Here is a 21,830-nt window from a genome sequence, read left to right on the forward strand (position 1 = left end):
AGCATATTAAAGCCCATTCAAGTCTTCCAGAGCAGCCTAGCCCTAGCTGGCCTTCTTGAGGCACCCACGGAGAAGATGACAGAGTCCAGAAACAAAACAAGTAAAAAAACATATAAATCATAAATTAATGCCCTTAATAGCCTTGCTCACTGCCAGCTGGTACATGTCATCCTTAGGGAGTGGGGAGAAGTCAAAACCTTCACCCCAACAGATCACTGCCACAAACAGAAAGCCATATATGGAACTGGGACTCCAAAAAGGAGAGAGAAAGGGAAGGGGGGTTGGGAGGAATCCTTACTTCCCCTGATTTTTCCTTTTCCCCTTGCCTTGTGTTGGGGGGGAGGAGCCTTAGCTATGAGTTCCAGCTGGGCTTTCTGGCCCGAAGGCAGCACAAAATGGGAAACTGAATGGTCATGTAGCAACAGGGCAAGCTGTAGGGTGGGGGTGGGGAGGGTGATTTTAATACTCCATGCTCCTTACATCACGTGTCTAAAATAATCTCCATCTGCAGGCACTGTTTTCCCCTCCCCATAAGACTGTGTGTTGTTCGACACACTCTCTGATATAAGGCCATAGCACCTCCTCCCCAGTTTTATAATGATCACACCTCTTGGCACCTATGCACAGGGAGGGGTGCACATGACAAGCTGTGCATCCTCAAGGAGCAAATCTGGTTAAGGCCAACCAGGAGCAAAATGTGAGAGGGGAAATGACCAAGGAAACACATGGACCAGAGTCCCCTGAGCCAGTGTGAATTTCACAAACCTCCTCCCTTTGACTAGTAGAAGGTTCACCTGTTGCCCCTGTACTGATGAAGATGGTTCCTCTCTGATAAAGGCCAGTTCCCTTCTCTTTCTTTGGGGAGGGTGATGCTACACATGGGAAGGGCTCCAGGCAGCCCCCTTTCCTTAAAGGATTTCATCAGTCCCTTGTTGGTTGATGACCTGTTTATATCTACCACTAGTTCTACACCTCAGCTTGCCTGGGTTCTCCTTCTCTTCCATAGGAAACAGTAGCCAAAGCAGGTGGAGAGGGGGCAGATTCCTCTAGCATCCTCACACCTACCTAGAGCCAGCAGGGGCAGTAGAATTGTAAACAACATTTGAAGTGGGAGAGTAGAGAGGCAAAACCCTCTGGTCCCAGGGTAGTCAGCAGTGGAGCGAGTGGTCCTGCTGACTTCAGCATTTTTCCATCTAGTGAGGGCAGATCAGGAGGAGCTGTTCTTGCTGTCCATAGTTATCCCTCTTGAGGTGCTTTTTTTTAGCAGACACAGGCAGCAGAAGAGGAGGGATGTGCTCTTCACACTCAAAAAGGTCCCCTCCACAGGTGGAATCATATGGTGCGGGGAGGGAATTCCTCAAAGGGCTCCCCACAGTAACCCCCTACCTCAGCCTCTGAGTTGGGCAATGGAACACTGGGGAAAGCCATCCAGGCAAAGAGGGAGGGAAGGAGAAAGTGGAGGCTGGAAAGAGTGCAGACTTTGCACCCAAGTCATCCCAACTGCCCCCATCCGAAGCAGAGGAGGAATCCCTGGCTGAGCTTATACAGAAAATCACTGAGGACGAATCACCATGTGAAACAGATTTTATCAGTGTCTAATGTCTTTCCCGCCCGCTGTGTCAGCATATTCAGGCATCATCAATAAGCTTTTCGCCATTTGCTTCCTCCTTCCTCTTGGCCTCTCGCTCTCCTGCTTCCTCTTCCTCCTCTGCCCCATCTGAGAAGACGTCCTTCTGACCATAGCTCAGGGTGGTGCGTGCTAGGTCCACTTCGATGGGAAAGACATCTGCATCCCGGAGCACGGCGTAGCAGTCATCATTGTACTTGGACATGGTGGAGACAAAGCGCTGGAGCTGGAACACGATGTCCTGCACTGCAGAGGGGATGGGTTGGGAGTGTGTCAGTGGGGAATATAGCAGATAGTGTTCTCCCTCTCACATGCACTCTTGCTTTTTCAGTGACCAACCACCATGTCCACACCCAGTTACCCTGGATTTGAGGGGTGTGTACCCCAGAATGTCATCAAGCTAATTGCAACTAATCTGTTCCCCAGGGTTTTCAGAACCCACAGAAGTATCTCTCCCCTCACCCCCAAGGCTGTGATCAAGCCTCCCTCCCCGAGATTAGCCAAATATTCCTATGCAGCAGTCACATTCATGCTCTGTGCACAGCTGTCTCCCAAGCACTCTAACAGAAGGGTCCATGAGGACAAGGGACCCAGACTGGATGAGGTCAGTGAGATGCTGGCAGCAAGGGTTTCTGGGCTAAGATGAGGCAGGACCACAAGGGCAAAGAACCCCTGTCTGGATGAAGCCCATAGGGGCCATGAAGGAGGGCAGTGACACTCACCATGTTTCTGGTCCAGCAGTTCAATCTTCTCCAGCACATCCTTCCTCATCCTGGCAAAGCGTGTGCGTGCCTCCTGGCGGCAGCGTAGGACTAAGCGATACTCATAGTTCCCAGTGCTGACCCTGTAGAGGGGCTCGCCCAGTGCCTGCCAAGGACACCACACCATTTTAGAGACTCCCAAAAGGTCCACCGTGCCAGAGGCTTACTGATGTGATCCCATGAACCTCAGGTCACCATGTGATCCTGCTGCAGCCTTCTTGGGACCATTGAAACACAGCACAGGAACCACTGATGACTAGGAACATGGAGCTAGTCCTAGGCAAGCTACGAGCTGGAGCCCAGAGCCTCCAAATCTACTGTTAAAACGGCCACTTCAAAGACCAAACACATAATAGCAGGGATGAAGAAATGAGCATTACCATGACACAAGGGAATGGGACTTATAGTCCCTTTCAACCTGGAAAGGTGAGAACAGATGGCCAGCTGGTACTGGATTTCTTAGCTGAGTTATTGAGAGAGGCACCAGTACCCAACAAGACTATTGTACATGCAAGCAGGTGCTTGAGAAAATGCAGGTGGGATAGGTAAACTTATGCCAGTTTGTGACGGCTGCCTTCCTGCAAGCTTCACCACTTGCACGTTGCCTCACAAGCAAGCAGCAAGGTTTCTTTTCAAATATATAAAACCCTTGACAGGGCTTTGGAGAGGAGCCCAGAGCTGGAGCACAGAGCAGCTCCGGAGCAGTGGAGCTGCAGGTTTTTGCCTGGAGCTGGAGCACAGCTCCAAAGCCCTGTAGAGGGCAACTCTATCCAGGCATCCGTGTGTTGCCTACCTCTAGTCATGGCACTGGAAGTCAGTAAGGGTGGAACTACTGATTGTCCAACAGCACATGTTTGAGAGAAAAGCGATGGGGTCTGTCAGCACAGGGGACAGCAGATAGTGCTTCCTCCCTACACACATACTTGCTTCTGCCTGTGGGTCTTGAATGTACCCTTAATTCATGTGTGCCAAAGCCCAACCATGGCACCCTGCTGGCCCAGGGGGAGAGATTTTCTTCTCTCATTTAGCAGGATGTATATCATCATCATTAGGTGTTGGGTTACTCAAGTTTTACTAGTTACAAAGGAGGGACCATTGTCTGGTCCTCTGAGCAAAGAACTGGGCACCAAGGAATGCGGAGTTCTAATCTCAGCTCTGATACTGAGTCCATCTCTGACCTTGGACAAGTCCACACCCCCCTTGTATAGTTGGGGAAACTGAGGCATACACAAGGCATCTTTATTTACCTTATAAGTTGTTGGTAAGGATTAAGATTTGTACAGCACTTTGAAGATTCACAAGGCTATATTCAATGCTAGGAATTATTTTCCATGCCAGTTTGAGGATTTTACTGGATTTTTAGAAGTCTTCCAATTATAATTATGAATATTTGTTTAAGTACATTGTCACTAGGAGAGATTCTCCTGAAATTTTCCTTAAACAACTACAATTGCAACTTACAAACAAATTTGCATTAGTGTGGGATGCAGAGTATCTAATACAGGACTTAAGATAAACTGCACATTATACTCAAGTGGAATCCATTAGGATAACACTGTATAGTAATCCTTAACACATACTAGTATTACTAGAAGAGTAGGACACACAATTCAGTGAGCATGCAGTAGAGATGATGACTGGTCCCAATGATTTGTGATGATGGGATGCGTTTCATAAACGGTATCAGTTATATTTTCTGCATAGCATTCAAAGACTTTCAGGTTTGAACACTAACAATTTTAATGTATTATTAGCAGGGCTAATGTATGGCTGTATGCAGGCACATCTGTGTTTGTGGGTTGCATGTGAGGGAGGACAAAATGCTATAGAAATACAACCTGCAATCTGTACTCACAATGCAGCTGTATTCCTCATCATCCATCTCCTTCACTTTCAGGCAGTAAGACTACAAAGGAAGGGTTGAAGAACAGAAAACACCAAGGGTTAAAAACAAAACAAAACACACCACCACACAAAGTACTGTGTGACCAAGTTTCCAGGCAATCAGACATGTAGGGGGTTGTCCCTGCTTCTCAAGACCTTCTCAAATGGTGTGGCCATGGACACTGGGAGAAGCCCAGATGGACCAGATGCAATATTTCAGAAGGAGAATGAACCCCGTTTGGAGAAAGGGGAAGGAGGGTAAGCATGCCCCTCCTAGGAAGCAGGCAGGCAAGCAGGGGAAGGGGCTTGTTATTTATACTACAGTAGCACCCAAAACATCCTGGACCCTGGATAGACATACAGGAAGATTCTGTCCCTCCCTAAAGAACTTACAATTTACTAAAAAGCTCTGTGCTGTGTATGGTTTGGGGCACTACCATAGCAAAAAGTCACCAGGAATAAATAAGAAAGCGATGAAATGATTAAAGGGCTGGAAGGATTGATTTAAGAGGAAAGATTGTCAATTGTCTAGCTTGGCTAAATAATGGCCAACTACAAGTATCTGAAGAGTATTAATGCTGGGGACAGAGAGGAAGCGTTTAGGAGATTCCAAGACGGTAAATTGTGTAGGAGCTCCCTTACAAATAAGGAGGTTAAATTTAACGAAGCAATATGTCATGTGGATATCAGGAAATGTATCTTAATTGTGAGGTCTATTAGGTTACAGAATAGTCTCTCAAGGGAAGTAGCTGAAGCATGTTTCTTGGGTCCTGGAGACTGGAAAAAGTGCTAGAGAAGATAAGGTATGGAATACTCTTGACCGGGAAATAGAGTACATGTGAATGAATAGGTCTTCTCTGCGCCCATGTGCTATGATTCTATGAAACCCAATCTCTCCCAGATGTTAATTAAAAAAAAAAAAAAAAAGAGAAAGAGAGAGAGAACAGCTCACCAAGTACTCAAACTTGACATCCAGGTATTTTTTGATGGTCAGTCTTGTGTCGGGAATGGCTTTGTTCAGGTACGTGTTCAGGTCAGTCAGCATCTGCAGAGAAAACATGTTAGTAAAGTTACAGGGCTAAGGAGGAAAAGGAGCATTAAAAGGGAGCTAAAAGGACTTGATGGCCTGCTGCTATGAGCTAGGGCACCCTCAGTCTCATTCACAGCGAGGCAGGTGTCCATGTCACAGAAGTCACCAGCATGAATGGTACCATTTGTTCCCTTTTGTGGACAGTCTTAGCAGAGAGCTTAAGGACGGAAGGGACTATGTAGATGTAAGTACATTATCAACAGATGTGGAGCCTCCAAAAGGAGAACAGGCATACTGGAGAGTGTGCGTGCAAGTGTGACAGTCTAGTTGGCGGGTGGCCAGAGGGGGAAGTTTGAACAACCATGTTCAAATAACTCTGCAAACTATAGATACATTTACAACATCTACTCTGTCTTAACTGTTTAGACAGTTCCTTTAAAGAAAGTTTCTACAGTGTTATTTCTAATTCTTCCCATCACAATTTTTAAGACCATACCCTCAAAGACAGACTCCTCCATTTCTGGTCTCCTCTCCCACCATTCCCCCCTTTCTCCTGTACGCTGATGCCAATCCCCTCTCCTGTGCTTTGATTCTTTACCGGTTTGATAGTTTTCAGTAGGCGGATCCCAAATTTCTCGATGCTGCGATGGGCATCTGCAAATTTCACAAAGGCTTCACTGGCAGCTGGCTGTGGTTCCCGTACACCAATGACCGAGAAAACATCTCCAAACGCTGAGCAAATTAAAAAATACATACAAATGGAGAAGGGGTTTATCTGGAGAGAAGCCGCCATGTCTGATATTAAAAACCATTCCCACAAGCTAGAATTTGGCCGAGGCAGTGTAACAATCCTATTCTCGCAGAATGCCAGAGGTTCCTTAAAGACCACAAATAGTCAGCGACTCACTTTTATGTCTCATGTGAAAGATGGTACCTATGGCAGCACAGTGCCCATTAACACCATGCTAGGGAACTGTTTCTGAACTGACTCAGAAGGAAGTGCACCACTTCCTCACTCATTCCTACAGTCTCTAGTTTTTGTTGGGGGTCATGGTTCAATTACTGATTAGGCCTGATGCTTCTGAGATCTGATAATATCATAGACATCCACTCCCCCAGCCTAGGGTGGTCAGCCTGCTACAAGTTTGAGGACTGAATTCCTTCCAGTCTGTTTACCTCTGTGTGTCTGGGAGAGTTCAAAGAAAGCTCTAAGGAGACTCTTGGTGTGCTCTGTCATGCCTGTGGTGGGGGAAGAGAGAGAAAAAATACAAATCATCCCACTGACACAGTAGCCTCCCTCCTCCAATCCCAATCGAGATGTCTGACAGAAGAGGGCAATTTACCTTTGTACAGCTCTGCGGTTCTCTCCAGCTCCTCCAGCCTCTTCACCAATCCATCTAGAGGGGAGCAAAGAACCAGAGAACAGTTGGTTATGATGCTGAATCCAGGGGAACATAGGAATGTGAGTGGCTGAAAGGAGAGGGCATTTATTTTACATGAATGGTTGAAAACACCCTCTCCCCACCTCCTCAAAAGTCTGGCTCCTTACCCAACAGGTAAAACTTTAAAAATTAATCCAAACTGGATTCAGAGTTGTATAATTCAACTCACTACCTATTTGAAATTCACTGGATGGGCCCCTGATTTTCACTGTTCTGTTGTGTCCTGTCAACCCAGCTACCAGTTAAAGAGCCCCAGCAATATTATGTCATGGGCTGTGGATGCAATCATGATATACAGTGACCCAGCGTATTTCCCACAGAGGGGGGGCAGCCCTATTTACAACAGTAATAAATGACAAGAAGGCACAATCCTGAGGGAAGAAAGCAGAGCTTGTGTTTAACTATGACAAATTAGAAGGAGGGACGGGGTAACTGCTAGATAATTACTGCACCCCTCAGATGAGAAAGCTGAATGAATATCACAAGAAATGCTCAGGTTCATGCATACCCTACCACTATACTAAGACAGAAGAGGTTGTACATGAAGAAATGCCTGACAGACATTAATACAACATCTTTTATCCAGACATCCCACAGCGCCTGACATATTCATTTATTATTAGGGGATTGGGATTGAACATATGGACAGTCATGAACTCCATGACTATTAGAAGTTGAAGTCTGGGCCACAAGTAATTGGAAACGTTGTTTTCCCTACACTTGTAACCAGGTTTAAAATGTGACCTATAGCCCCAATCTCACAATAATTTAGGCATTCTTAACACACATGAAAAGGTGAATGGAGAATCACTTCATTCACCACTGAAATGCAGCTACATCCAGACTGGAAGGTGGCAGCTGTATAACAGCACAGGACGTACAGAACTGCCATACCCATTTGGGACTGCAGAGGGTATTATGAGGGACATAGCCATTCAGCCAGGGAGACTTTTTTGAATCCAGGTTTATTATGCACACGGGACACTTGCAGGCAGTGTGTTTCACACAGGATTACTATAAGGTGTGACATGACACAACAAAACTGAAACAAATGCCTGTAGTCAGAATACAGTTAAAGAAATGATAGAAAGGACACTAGCAGATAGGAGGGCTGTTGCTTGTTGGTATAATTATTTTGACCTTGCAAAATGATTGTTGTGTCACTGAATGCTGTGAGGTTGCATCGCCATGCAGTCATAACACTGCAATGCTGCACAACAAAAAACACTCAGGAATCTCTCATTGTCCTGCAATCTAAGTACATGAGACTGTGTCTCATGCAAGTATCAGGAGAGGCGCCTGCCCTAGTCAGACCCCTTGCCCCACTAGTACTACTGGGCACCAGCTTAACAAACACTACCCCCCATGGCATTATTGGATACCATCTTAACTGACATTGCCAGTAGCCAAACAGGAAGGTGCCTTTCTCTGGCTGCTTACCATTGCAGAGGATGGCTCGGCTTAGTCCCAAGGCATCTGCTGTACCCGAGCTCATGTTCTCCACCAATCGGTGCTTCACTTTCTTTAACACTACACTCAGCAAAAAGTGTCAAAACTCAGGATCAGGGTAATTTCCACAGTCACAAAGAACACAGTTAACAAAACTCAGGTTTCAGGTACCAAACTGGCTAGATTGAGCCTAACTCAGCAGAGCTCAGAGGAGACTGAGCAGAGAACAGAAAGACAATGCCACAGAAATTAGATGCAGGGAAGATCTGAACCTGGGCCAATGCAGGCAAGTTCCCTACAATATGTTCTCTAATCAAGTCCTATATACCCCAGGCAATGAGGCTTCCACAACTTCCTTTGGAAGACACAGCCTAATAGCTCTCACCATAGGAAATATGCCTTGACATTCAAGACCACATCTTGCTTACTTTACTCAACTGATTAATTCCAATGAAGTTAACAGAATAGTGTGAGAGTAAGGCAAGTAGGATTTAGTACTCAGCCAAAATTTTCCCTTTGCTTAATTTTATCTCATGACTCTTAGTTAAAAGTCTTTGTACCATCCTTAACATTTCCTCTCCCTGTTTGGTGATCATTCCTTTCAGATTCCTGAAGATAATTATGCCCTTTTCGTAATCCTATGACTACTCTACATGTATTTAGGGCATGATTTTTCAGAAGTGCTGAATGCCTGCAGCTCCCAGTGATGTCAGCTGAAGTTGTGGATACTTGGCACCTCTGATAAATCAGGCCCTTCGCTCTTATTTTTTCTCAGAAATCCATTTCCCAGCCCCTGTGTATTTTTGGCTGCTCTTGTCTGAGTTTCCTTTAGTTTGTCAGCATCTTCACTGACAGGGGAGAATGAAAACAAAAGAAAATCCAAAGAAATAAATAAGAGGGGCTACCCTTTACTATATGCCCTGTTCAGCTTTTCCAGGGTGCTGGGAATGTGATCACGTTTAAAGGGGACACTCGGGTAGGTTAAACTCAAAATGTAGCTTTTGTTTAAAAAAAGTTTTACCAAACCCAATATGGCGAGAAATGTCCTAATGATTATCTAAAATAAGATTAACTGAAGACAGGAGTTTTGGACTGGAATCTTTCCATGCACTGTCAGAAATCCAAAAACACCAGCAAGGGCAGACAGAATGAAAAACAGTATATGAAACTGACTCGTTGAGTTTCACTGTCCAAACTGAACACAATGCAGAAAGCAAGCAACAGCAAAACTGATAAAGTTAATTTAATTTTAAATAGTCAGGTATTATTAGTAACACAGAGAAGGACTTTAAAAAAAAAAAACAACCCAAGTTTTAGCTTGTGTCCATTTAAAGGAGACAAAATAACAGCAAATACTGAAACAAAGTCTGATTTTGATTTTGGCTGGGATCTCTTCACCACCCTCCTCCTACCCTGCATTTGAAGGGAGAGAGAGAAACCAGCATGTCTTACCAATATCCAAGGACTTGCCCTGCTTTGGGTCGGCTTGGAGTTTGTTGTAGTGAATAGTCACTTCTCCCTGAATGGAATAGCAAAGCCAGAGCTGTTGTTCTGGAATTGAGCAGCAGGGGCCTCCTCTACTGAAGGACAACAGTTTATAATCTGTGACCCAACCTGTTCCATTGGACCGTTCCTACTCCTTACCTTTACCACCTGTATCATTTTGGCTACCTCCACTTTGGTTTTCCCTTTTACTGACTTCCCATTCACTCCTGTGATTTCATCGCCAGCCGCCACAGTTCCATCTAGGGCTGCCGGAGTGTTATCAAACACCTAGGAGAGAAAAGGAAGAGTAGAGGAAATATGGAGCCAGAAAGGAGCGCAATTAAGTCTTATTTATGGGCCAGCCTCTATTTCGCTTCCCTTCCCAACCCATAACATTTAGACACCCCACATGGATCTGAGGAGAGTAGAGCACACAGTTCCTTCTGGGGCCTGTCACCTCTACTTTGTGCATCATCTACGGCAGGATTTCTTGAAGTCTAGTACAGTAGTTCTCAACTTTCCAGACTACTGTGCCCCTTTCGAGAGTCTGATTTGTCTTGTGTACCCCCAAGTTTCACCTCACTTAAACATACTTGCTTACAAAAATCAAACATAAGAATACAAAAATGTCACAGCCACTATTACTGAAAAATTGCTTACATTCTCATTTTCCACCATATGATTTTAAAATAAATCAATTGGAATACAAATGTACTTACATTTCAGTGTATAGCATATAGAGCAGTATAAACAAGTCATTGTCTGTATGAAATTTTAGTTTGTACTGACTTTGCTAGTGCTTTGTATGTAACCTGTTGTAAAAGTAGGTAAATATCTAGATGAGTTGATGTACCCCCTGGAAGGCCTCTAAGTACCCCCAGAGGTACACATACCCCTGGTTGAGAACCACTGATCTAGTACATCACCTATGGCACTTCCCCCTCTGACACCTTTGAATTTTAATATGCTCCCAGCACTCTGCTGATTCTCAGGTGGATGTGTGAATTCAGGAGCCTTAACCCTATCTTTCCAGAACTATTCCCAGTTAGTGTGAGAAACTTCCGTTTGCTGGCAAAGAAAGAGGACGCTTCGCACTCTGACAAAAGCAGAAAATATAAGGTTCTCCATGCCCCCCCTCAGCTTCCATCTGTCAAGTTTAACATTGCTTCACAAGGACAATCATAATACTCTCCTCTTCCATGAGTGCCCACCTGAACAATATAGAGACAGGGACAGTACTGTGCTCCTCCCCCAATGCTGATCCCAATCAGATTCTGAGTGTCCTTCTTCAAGGTTACTGTCCCAGGAACGGTGGGGATCCCACTAGAACAATAGAGAGAGAGAAATGATTACTGATACAGGTTGGTGCAAGAGCTAAAATGTATAATCTGAAAATATACCAGATACTTCTCATCTGAACTAATCATCTTACTGCTGCTGTTTAACCTTCCAGCCCAGATTGGAAGGACCTTGCCCAAACATGATTTAGATAAGTTTATTTGAAAACACTAAGTTGAACAAGAGGCTAATGATTACATATGTGATAATGGAAGTAGCCTAGTGAGCAAATCCAGTATTGCAGTCAAAACCAGGCCCCTCTGTCTTCTATCACTGGGAATAGAGAGAGAGAGAACTCCCAATGTATCTTTTTCAGAGTGTATGTGAGGAATAGAGATAGAAAACACACTCCATGATACACTGTGAAGCATACTTAAAACCCTCAAATATTTTGGTAGCTATTTTTTTCAAATCTCTGTGCAAGAGTTAGGTGAATAAATGCACAATACAAATATACGGGGATGAAATATGACTGACAGTGAAGACTACTCTCAAAACAGAGTCCCTCTATTTACCCCACAAAAACCCTTTTATTTTCAAATAAAATTCTAGTGCTGTCATGCTGTGGGAGCTCCACATGACTGTCATAGATCTATGGATTATTATTATTACATTTTAGTCACGGGTATATTTAGTAAAAGTCACGGACAGGTCATGAGCAATAAACAAAAATTCATGGCCCGTGACCTGTCCATGACTTTTACTAAAAATACCAGTGAATCAAACTTGGGTGTGGGAGGGGTAGGAGGTTGGGGCACTGGACAGGGTGAGGTGGACTCTGGGTGGCTCTTACCTGGGGGGGCTCCCCAGAAGCGGGGACATCCCCCTCGCTCAGCTGCTAGGCGGACGCATGGCCAGACAGCTCTGCTTGCTGCCTCTGCCTGCATGCACCGCCCCCGCAGCTCCCATTGGCCACGGTTCCTGGCCAATGGGAGCTGCAAAGCCAGCGCTCTGGGTGGAGGCAGCCCACAGAGCTGCCTGGCCACACCTCCGCCTATCAACTGAGCAAGGGGGATGTCACCGCTTCCAGGGAGCCCCCCAGATAAGCGCCACCCAGAGCCCACCTCACCCTGTCCAGTGCCCCAACCCCCTACCCCTCCCACACCCAAACTCTGCAGCTGGGGGTGTACGGGGGCCCATGACTACCCCAGCAGCAGCTGGTGCACCTGGCACAGGGGCTGCCTGAGCTGCCCCTGAGCCAGGTGCACCGGATGCTGCAAAAGTCACGGAATCCGTGACTTCCCTGATCTCCGTGACAAACTCAAAGCCTTAAGGATTATACATTCTCCCGCCATTTCTTCCTACTTCATACTTCTCTCCCTACCATTCCACCAGAGTGCGCCCCTTTAGAACACATTAACACTGCTGTGCAATCAGCAAATTAGGAAGAGTCATTGTAGAGCAATAGAAAGCTTTTCCCTCTGCTCACCACCACTGCAAGGCTCCATCCCTCCTAGCCATAGGGAGTAAGAGATCAAGACTGTACAATGAACCTAAATCTCCAACACACATCACCAGGAGCGAACAACTCTGCCTGCTTTGAGCAGGTCCTGGTTGCAGTTCCTTAGGCATCGTCTACACTTAAAATTTAGGTTGACCTAGCTATATCGCTCAGGGCTATGAAAAATTTCAAGTCCCATGCAATACAGTTAGGTCAACCTAATCCCCACTGTAAACAGAGTTAGGTTGACAGAAGAATTCTTCCATCAACCTTATCTACTGCCTCTTAAAGGAGTGGATTTATTACAGTGATGAAAAAACCCTGCCATCGCTGTAATATGTATCTACACTACCGCAGCAGCACTGCAGGTGTCCCATTGTAGTGTACACATATTCTTAGTGATATTCAGTTGTTGGGAAAGGGAAGTGAAGCACTCACAGTTTATCCTCCTCAATGTCATAGTCCAAGTCTCCAAACATTGCTCTGGCTGGCTGGAGTCTTTTGACCTGAGACTCCGTTTACACCAAAGTGCCTGGGAAGAGGAAAAAAGAACAAAACCCAGTAAACTTAATTATCTGAATTCATCTATGCTCAGCAGCTAAAACTGAAGACTCAAACTGTGCCCTCTGTCAGCCCCTTTCTCTCTCTCTTCCAATGGGGGATGGAGCTGTCAGTCCCTTTCCTGCCTTGGGGACGAAAGATATTTCAGACCCTTCTGATTCTCCACTTTGGGTTGGGGATGGGGATAATGGTGCTTTTTTTTTTATTGTTTCACAAGCTATACAAGTACTGGCAATGCTTAGGACAGAACACGGTCCATTTTGGAAGCTGAATCTTTGTGTGTTGTATCTGCTTGCACAATACTTTTCAGTGGTATCTGGAGTCTTATCCCCTTCATCCATTTACTATTTCAGTTTCTTCTGGGGCAAGTCGATACGTATCACACTGTCCTCTGCCTCCCTCCTCCGGGGACTACGCACAGTTTCCCCTCACTGCTTTTTACAGGAATTCTTCTAGTTTCTGACAGTTTGAGGAAGTATCTTTCTCCAGCTCCCTCATATTTCAGACAGGAGCGTAGCAAAAGTCTCTCTGCTTCACCCTCTCCTCTGTCACAGTAACCGCACAGTGGTTCTTCTCTGGGTTCGCACCATGTTCGGAGTCTCCCAGTTTCCGTCACGCCATTGGGGTGGCTGGCACTGGATATGGGGAGCCTGCCTGCGTGCTGCACCCCGCGGGTGGGTCTGTGAGGTGCCTATGCTGTGCGGCGACCGGCCAGGTTCGGTGCTGCTGAGGGGCCAAGCGGGGTCGGTGGCGGCTCGACATGGGGGTGGGAGGGCTGCCAACCATTGGGGGATCCCTCTCTGCTGCCGGGGTGAGGTGACACAGCAGGGGAAGCGCAGGGGGCCAGGCTGGCACGGGGGGAGGGCAGGGGCTCTGGAGGGAACAGCCCCCCGGGGGGGGGCGGGAAAAACGGACCCAGGCTACGCACGGGAACCGGGGGGGGGGGCAGGGCAGCAGGGAGCTAATGGGGACCCTCAGGCGCCCTCCCTTTTGGGGCTGGCAAAGCTGGAATGGGGCAGGAGGTTAGTCACTCACCGGAAACGGCTGGCTCGAGCTGGGTACCTGCATCCACCTGCCGCCTCTACCTGTCAGAACACCGCTCCTCCACGTCACTTCCGGGCCTTAAGCCTCCTACCTAACCTCTCCTTCCCCCTCACCCCCGCTTCGCGTGCCGGGGGGTGCAGGTGTCTAGAGACCCGCCCGCTGCCCCCACCCTCTCCTCTCGCGATAAGACGGGCCGGATCCCGGAGAGAGGGGGGGAAAGGAGAGCGGGTTGCTATGGCGACGGAGAGCGCTCGGCTGCTATCCGGACAACCAATGGAGGAAGGGGCGGGGCATAGCTCTGGCTCGCCCCCTGCTGCCGCCATGTTGGGGGAGGCGGGGCGGGGGAGCAGCGGTCTCTGGTGGGGGGAAGGGACGGGAGGGCTGCGGCTCCTTGTCCCTCCCCGCAGCGGGGCCGCTTGGGAGCCTCCGCCAAACCCCCGCATGCCATGGCAGGGAGGAGCCGCGTCACATCCTCCGCCTGGGCCCCTGCAGCGGGACGGGGGTGCACCTCCCGCTCCCACATTGATGAGAACCGTACAAATGCCTAAAATTAAATAGCAAAGATTGAGGTTGGCCGAGCCATCCAACAGCATCTTAAATTAAGCATGGTATTGGTAGTGGTGACAACAGAAAAATGTAGCCCCTCCCTTAAACAGGATCCACGCTCAGCCTCATCAGAAATGTCTGAAATAGACAATCTCCCTAATACGGTAGCTTGGCTTATGTAAAATAAAGAACCTTTGGCCTGAATCTTAGTCCTGGACTATGGGGGCCTTGCACAGTAGACTGTTTTGCTGGGTTGCTGTTGGTGGTTTGGTTTGGTTTTCCTCCCAATCTACTGCTTTTCCTGAAATCACTGGTATTTTCTTGTTGACATAGTTTCCCATTGGATTGCCAAAGACTTCATGGCCATGTGGGTTTGCTGGTCCTTGGTAAACTTTCAGGTGGAGTGCTTTACTCATAAACTGATCTTCAACAAAACTCAGGAAAAGAAGATCTATTTCCAAAACTGTCCCCTCTGGCAGAAGGCAAAACCTCCTCTTTCTATACTTTAGTGAACCCCGTTCTACACTGAAGGTAGACTACAGCATTCCCCAATTGGATACATTTTATGGTGCTATATGAGTTTTGGTCAATTGCCAAAGTGGACCTGCTCAGGCTAATGAGACCCAGAATATTCGCTTGAGGTTATGTTGAAAGTTAGATGGACATTTAGGCCTAAATCCTCAAAGGTATTTAGGATCCTAACTGCCATTGAAATCAATGGAAGTTAGTCACCTAAATACCATTGGCAATCTGGGCCTTACTGTCTTGTTCTAGGAACATTTTGTGCTCTTAGTCCTTTGCACTCTGCACATTTGGGGGAAACACTGCATTAAGACTATCTGCTATGGCAGGAGGCCACGGACAGGTCTCTAAAATCTCAGCTTTCATTTTAAAAAAAGAGTAAGTCTCTAGGTCAGTGGTTTTCAAACTTTTTTTTCCGTGGACCACTTGAAAATTGCTGAGGGTCTCGGCGGACCACTTAATGATCTTTCCAAATGTGTCAAGTATCAGGGGGTAGCCGTGTTAGTCTGTATCCACAAAAACTACAAGGAGTCCGGTGGCACCTTAAAGACTTAACAGATTTATTTACAAAAGCAGCTTTGCCTCTCCTGGAATTGACACCTCATCTATTGTTGGGCATGGACTTACATCCACCCTGATCGAATTGGCCCTGTCAACACCGGTTCTCCACTTGTGAGGTAACTCCCTTTTCTTCATGTGTCATTATATAATGCCTGCATCTGTAATTTTCACTCCATGCATCTGAAGAAGTGGTTTTTTACCCATGAAAGCTTATCCCCAAATAAATCTGTTAGTCTTTAAGGTGCCACCGGACTCCTTGTTTTTTCCAAATGTGATTTGTACTATTAGCTAACTACTGTAAAGCACTTTGGATAAAGGCGCTATATAAAAAAACCTTAATATTAATAACTTTTTTTTGTTCTACAAATAAAAGCACACAACTCATTTTACTACAGTATCAGTAGTCTTACCTTTCTAATGCAATGGATGTGCCCTCTCTCCCCCGCCGCAGCAGCCCCCACGTTTGGGCTGGGAAGGAGGGGGTCTCTCCACCGCCACAGTAGCCATAGAGCTGAGGCTGGGAAGGAGGGCCATTTGTCCCCGGCAGCTGCAGCCCTGGAGCTGTGGAAAGTCGCCTCTTTCCCTGGCTGCCACAGCCCTGCACGTCCCAAATTCCCCCCACCCCCTTTTCTCACCCCACTGCCCCCTCCCACCTGCCCCCTATTCCCCCCAAGGCCACCACCTCACCTTACATGTGCGTCTTCTCCAGGGTCCAGGTACCTAATTAGTGGAGCCATGCCTGCACGACTCTACTAATTAGGTAGGTGGCCCTTTATTCTCTCATAGACTCATAGACTTTAAGGTCAGAAGGGACCATTATGGTCATCTAGTCTGACCTCCCGCATGATGCAGGCCACAAAAGCTGACCCACCCACTTTCCCTTAACTCAGCTGTTGAAGTCTCCAGATCGTGATTTAAAGACTTCAAGTCGCAGAGAATCCTCCAGCTTGCGACCCCTGCCCCATGCTGCGGAGGAAGGCGAAAAACCTCCAGGGCCTCTGCCAATCTACCCTGGAGGAAAATTCCTTCATGACCCCAAATATGGCGATCAGTAGAACCCCGAGCATACAGGCAAGATTCTCCAGCCGGACCCTCATTTTACCAGCGATGACACGTTATTGCCTAATTGACTAAAATCATGTTATCCCATCAAACCATTCCCTCCATAAACTTATCTAGCCTAATCTTGAAGCCAGAGAGGTCTTTTGCCCCCACCGTTTCCCTCGGAAGGCTGTTACAAAATTTCACCCCTCTGACGGTTAGAAACCTTCGTCTGATTTCAAGCCTAAACTTCCCCACGGCCAGTTTATATCCATTTGTTCTCGTGTCCACATTGGTACTGAGCTGAAATAATTCCTCTCCCTCCCTGGTATTTATCCCTCTGATATATTTAAAGAGAGCAATCATATCTCCCCTCAGCCTTCTTTTGGTTAGGCTAAACAAACTGAGCTCCTCGAGTCTCCTTTCATAGGAAAGGTTTTCCATTCCTCGGATCATCCTAGTGGCCCTTCTCTGTACCCGTTCCAGTTTGAGTTCATCCTTTTTAAACATAGGAGACCAGAACTGCACACAGTACTCCAAATGAGGTCTCACCAGCGCCTTGTATAACGGAAGCAGCACCTCCTTGTCCCTACTAGAAATACCTCGCCTAATGCATCCCAAGATCGCATTAGCTTTTTTCACAGCCACGTCAAATTGCCGACTCATAGTCATCCTGCGGTCAACCAGGACTCCGAGGTCCTTCTCCTCCTCCATTACTTCCAACCGATGCGTCCCCAGCTTATAACTAAAATTCTTATTAGTCATCCCTAAATGCATCACCTTACACTTCTCACTATTAAATTTCATCCTTGTGGAAGCAGAAAAAAGAACTGTCAGAAAAGAACTGCAATGCATGACAGTTTGTTAGCAAGAGTCAGGCTAACTGTAGCCCTGATAACGCGAGATTTGTAGAAGCGAGGATTGTGTGAGGCGGGTGAGAAAGTACTGTGTGAGAAGTTATTGTGACCTTGTATAGATAAGGTGTAGAAGACCTTGTGTAGATAAGGTATAGGAAATATTGTATGTTGGCAAGAGTCAAAACAATTAAGAAATAAGATATCAAGATGGCTTATGTATAACAAAATGCAGCTGTCCCTCATTATTTTCTGTAATGAAAGGTATAAATGCTTGTTGTAATTAGGTATCAGTGAGAGAGACCTGCTTGGCTCTCTCCCTCTGCACAATTGTGAGAGTTAATAAAGCTTCTGACTTGCTGTACCCAAACAAAAAGTGAGAACTCAGTTTTTCTCCGACAATTTGGGGGCTCGTCCGGGATGGCAACGCCCTCAGAGGCACCGGCAGTTACTACGGATCGTTCCCCTTCGAACCCCATGGCGCCACAATAGAGGTAGGAGACCTTTTGAAATCTCTATTGGGGTGTCGGAGGAGGACTGTCCGTGGGGCCGTCTGTCCCTGTTGGGCTCACGCCATCCGAACTTATTGACTGTGCAGCAAGGTCAGATGCTGAGCGGCGTAGGGGAATTGTTTGCCGCCCTCTGTATGCATATGCGAGGTGCATAGGATTGCACCTGTGTTGAGGGGTTGTTACCGCCTCAGCAGGAGGGGTTTTTACCGCCTCATAGTCCGGACAGAGGGGTTGTTTACCGCCTCAAGAGGGGTTTTTACCGCCTCGAGTGATGCATCGAGGTACTTGGGAATAGTACCTGAGGTACTTGGGAATAGTACCTGGAGTAAGGCCTTGGTGTGTGTGTGTGTGTGTGTGTGTATACCAGTGTGAATTGAGTGTTACCGGAAGACGCCCAGAGTACTCTGCGAAGTCTTTTGGCTCGTGACCAGAACTACTCTAACGCAAGCCCGGTAACTAGAGGATCTTTTAGGAGATCCGACCCACGGTACGCTAACTCGGCCTGGCATCGTCCGGCGAGGAGGCTGCCTGGGTCTAAGAGTGTGTGAACCCATCTTCCCTCCCCTTTTCCTCTCCGTGTGAGCCACTGACAGTCTGACCATCTCACTGGATGCAACAGAGTAAGCGGCGCAGTCTCTCTGAGATTAGCCAACGCTCTTTGCTGAAGGGAGGTGTAGGAGGTCATGGTTACCCTCGTTAGTCTCTCCTGTGTGAGTACCCTGTAGGGAGAAATCCTTAGTTTATAAGGCGCTAGTGCGGACAGGGCATCCTCCTCCCTGTGTGTGTGATTGGAAAATGGGTGGGGGACAGTCTAAGGATTCCCTCTCACCCCCTAAGGGTACCCCAGCTTATTTTATGTACGTACATTATGGTCCATCAACCTGCAGGTATTTAGAGAATTTGAATCATTACACGCGTGAAAATTCATCTAAACAATGCCCACTAGAAGGTACCTTCAATCTAGATAAGATCATACATCTCAGAGGAGCTTTTAATCACCAAAAAAGAAAGCCTCTGACACACAATGGGAGCAATTTGTCTATTGAGGAAAGGAACGGGTTAATTTGAAATTCAGCTTGGTCCAGAGATAAAGAGAAAGTTAATCTGCGTTCAAGGTCAAGAATCAATGCAGACCAGGCTAAGTACAAAGAAAAACTACTTTCGGCCCCAGCTGGCTGTGAAAAAATATAGACATAGTCAAACCAAAGGCAATACAAGTTACAGTGCTGAGATTACATTTGCAAAGCTTAACTGTCCAGTGAGATCCAACAGTCTGCCTTTGCGACCCTGGAGCCGGCGTGGTTTGGGGACGCTGAAGAAGCCACAGGCAGCCGGCCTGGACTGGAATCACTGAAAAGACGCCCCAGGAGACTTCAGGGTGTAAAAGAACTGCCCTCCCAAGAGAGGAAGCAAGTTGGAGATTGCACAGCACCTTCTCTCAACGTTATACACAGACGTGGCCAGTCTGGACATACGTGTGTGAGTATGAAAGTGTGCCTACTCTCAGCCGCAGTAAATCTGAGAACCGGAGAGGGATTTAGCATTCCTCTCTCCACCCCGGTTGACCGGGAAGGGTGTCAGGTGGATCTACCCCAGTCGTAGCAGGACTGGGCAATAGAGAAGTTGGAGTAATAGGAAGAGTTGTGTACTTGATAACTAGAATTGAGCAATTAAGAGCATAGATCATGAACCAGGCAGCAACTCAAACCTATGCCCAGGGCAAGTTGCAAGCCTTGAGACAGGACTTCCAGGCAGAAAAGGAAGCACTGGCTAAGCAAGTACCGGTCCTTCAGGGACTTGTCAGAATTTAACCATTTGTGTTTGCATATGCTGTAACAGCAGTGTGTTTGCCACAAGAGAAAATTGAATAGTTAAACGCCAATGGGCCATGCGTTTTGTCCAAGTGGCAAGCCTCACGAGGGAGGACTCGGGTAGCCTTGTGAGTAAGAATGTTTAAGAGAAGAGACCAGGAAGGGTGGGGGCTAGTTGAGAAGCCCACCCTCCTATCTAAATTGGTAGTGAAAAAGCCGGTGCCCATGGAAGGGACGGTTCAGCGAGAAAAGCAGGATTGGGCCCAAGCGGGCAGGCAATAGATAGAGAGATTGGAAAACAGGTTGGAAACTTTGAGGGCACAGTGGAAGGAAAAGAGTAAGTAATTATAAGCAGGGGGATTTCAAATCCCCAGGACAATAATTGGAATGGTAAAATCTGAGTTGATTGGGTGTAGTTTTGAGAGACAAGCAAGTGATTTAAGAAAAGAGAGTGAAAAGTTAACTCTGTAGTTGCTAGAGGGAATCAAGCAGTGAAACTTGGTAGGAATGTCTGTAAGTAATTCAGGCAAGAGGTTATTTAAGTGGAATTATTCGACTATGAATAAGTTAGTCAAATGTGCTGAAAAACACTCCTGCTGTATACAATCTGTGTTTTATAAGTTTGAGATGAATTGGTATTGTTTAAAGTTGCAAAAACCGAAAATACTTTTGCCAGACACAGGAAACTAGTGTTGTTTAATATGGTGTTTAGCATTTAATCCTTAAGGTGACTTAATGCTTTACAAGATTTAAAATGTTTTAACTAAAGACCAAAGGTTGTGGCTGCAGCAGGGTAGTCAAAAGCCAGGAGAATAAAAGATTTGAATTTGTTTTTGGGTAACAAAATAGCAGATAAAAGATCTGGTAAAAAGATAGAGAAGGACAGTGCCCCTGGCTCTGTGTGGTCGAGCTGTCACTTTACTAGGGGTGCATGGAGATTTTGTAAGCACAAAAGAAACAGTTACACCTTGTGTAGAAATGGATGTGGCTAGTGTTGTGGAAATTGAATTGTGGAGAGGATGTGCATTTTCCCCAGAACATGTGCAGTGTATATTGTAGCAGAGGTAAAAGAAATGCAAACCTACCAATATAGGTTGTGTTTGAAAGCAGGAGCTAGAAGTAAAAGGCAATCAAAAGTCTGGGAAAGTTAATTGTGTCCCTTTTAAAGTAAGAATCTTTAAGCTGTGGATAGCTTTGGATCTGGAAGCAAGCCAGAAAGCATCTGTATTAATGCAATTTTCTAACTAATAAGGTAGAAGCCACTGAAACCTGGGCTGCCTATGAAACAAATACAAGGAAATATGGGGTAATTCCTCTGTTTTGTCTAAAATCAACAAGAGTATGTGTATATAAAGGAAATATTTTAAGCAATGACTGACTACCCAGAAGGGGTAGACCTCTGTTCTTTTGTCTTTCAGATCATCAGAGAAAACGGATGCCAGCTGAACAGCATTCAACGTACCATGCATTTACTGGTACAATAGGAATTATTTTTGTGTTCTTTGTCCTGTCTTGTGGTGTTTGTCTTGTGGCCAGAATTGTTGGGTTTAATAATTTCATAAGACAGTCTAGTTCAAAATTAAATAGAAGGGTTAAATCAAAAAGCAGATACTTGTTTTATTCAACTTGGAATACAAAAAGTGTTTGGATAAATCAGGAAAATGTGATATACTAAAGTCTAATATATTTGCTTAAGTAAGAAAAAGAAACTTCATTGGCCAGATTTTTAATTGAAAAAAATGGTTGTTAAAATTTGCATACCAACAGTCTTTGGAAGCAAGGACATGGAAGGTTAACCCACTCCCCATATTGCCCATGGGATCCTTCTGGCTACCTCAGATTTCTAGCCAGAGGGCTGGGGAGGGAGGAAAGCTATTGGACACCTGAGGTTGTACCGAGTGAACTCCTCAAAAGTGGGTGT

The 21,830-nt window shown here is 46.3% G+C and overlaps 1 protein-coding gene across 2 annotated transcripts; it reads right to left on the reverse strand.

Annotated features, from left to right (window-relative positions):
- Nucleotides 1–1,570: 1,570 nt before the first annotated feature.
- PICK1 (protein interacting with PRKCA 1) lies at nucleotides 1,571–14,214 on the reverse strand. 2 transcript variants are annotated; one of them, XM_065397493.1, is made up of 13 exons: nucleotides 14,061–14,214; nucleotides 12,896–12,989; nucleotides 10,890–11,001; nucleotides 9,838–9,966; nucleotides 9,646–9,712; nucleotides 8,185–8,274; nucleotides 6,646–6,699; nucleotides 6,479–6,541; nucleotides 5,901–6,034; nucleotides 5,225–5,317; nucleotides 4,244–4,294; nucleotides 2,350–2,494; nucleotides 1,571–1,873 (listed from the first exon to the last, which is right to left on the reverse strand). In XM_065397493.1, exons 2-13 carry the CDS (start codon nucleotides 12,934–12,936, stop codon nucleotides 1,629–1,631), a joined length of 1,224 nt encoding a protein of 407 aa, XP_065253565.1. In that variant the 5' UTR covers nucleotides 12,937–12,989; nucleotides 14,061–14,214; the 3' UTR covers nucleotides 1,571–1,628. The 2 variants fall into 2 exon arrangements, with proteins under 2 accessions (XP_065253565.1, XP_065253564.1); XM_065397492.1 differs by having other exon boundaries at nucleotides 14,054–14,214.
- Between the last annotated feature and the right edge of the window lie 7,616 nt (nucleotides 14,215–21,830).

Source organism: Emys orbicularis, chromosome 1 (genome assembly GCF_028017835.1).
Source record: "Emys orbicularis isolate rEmyOrb1 chromosome 1, rEmyOrb1.hap1, whole genome shotgun sequence".
In the NCBI taxonomy this organism is placed as follows: Eukaryota; Metazoa; Chordata; order Testudines; family Emydidae; genus Emys; species Emys orbicularis.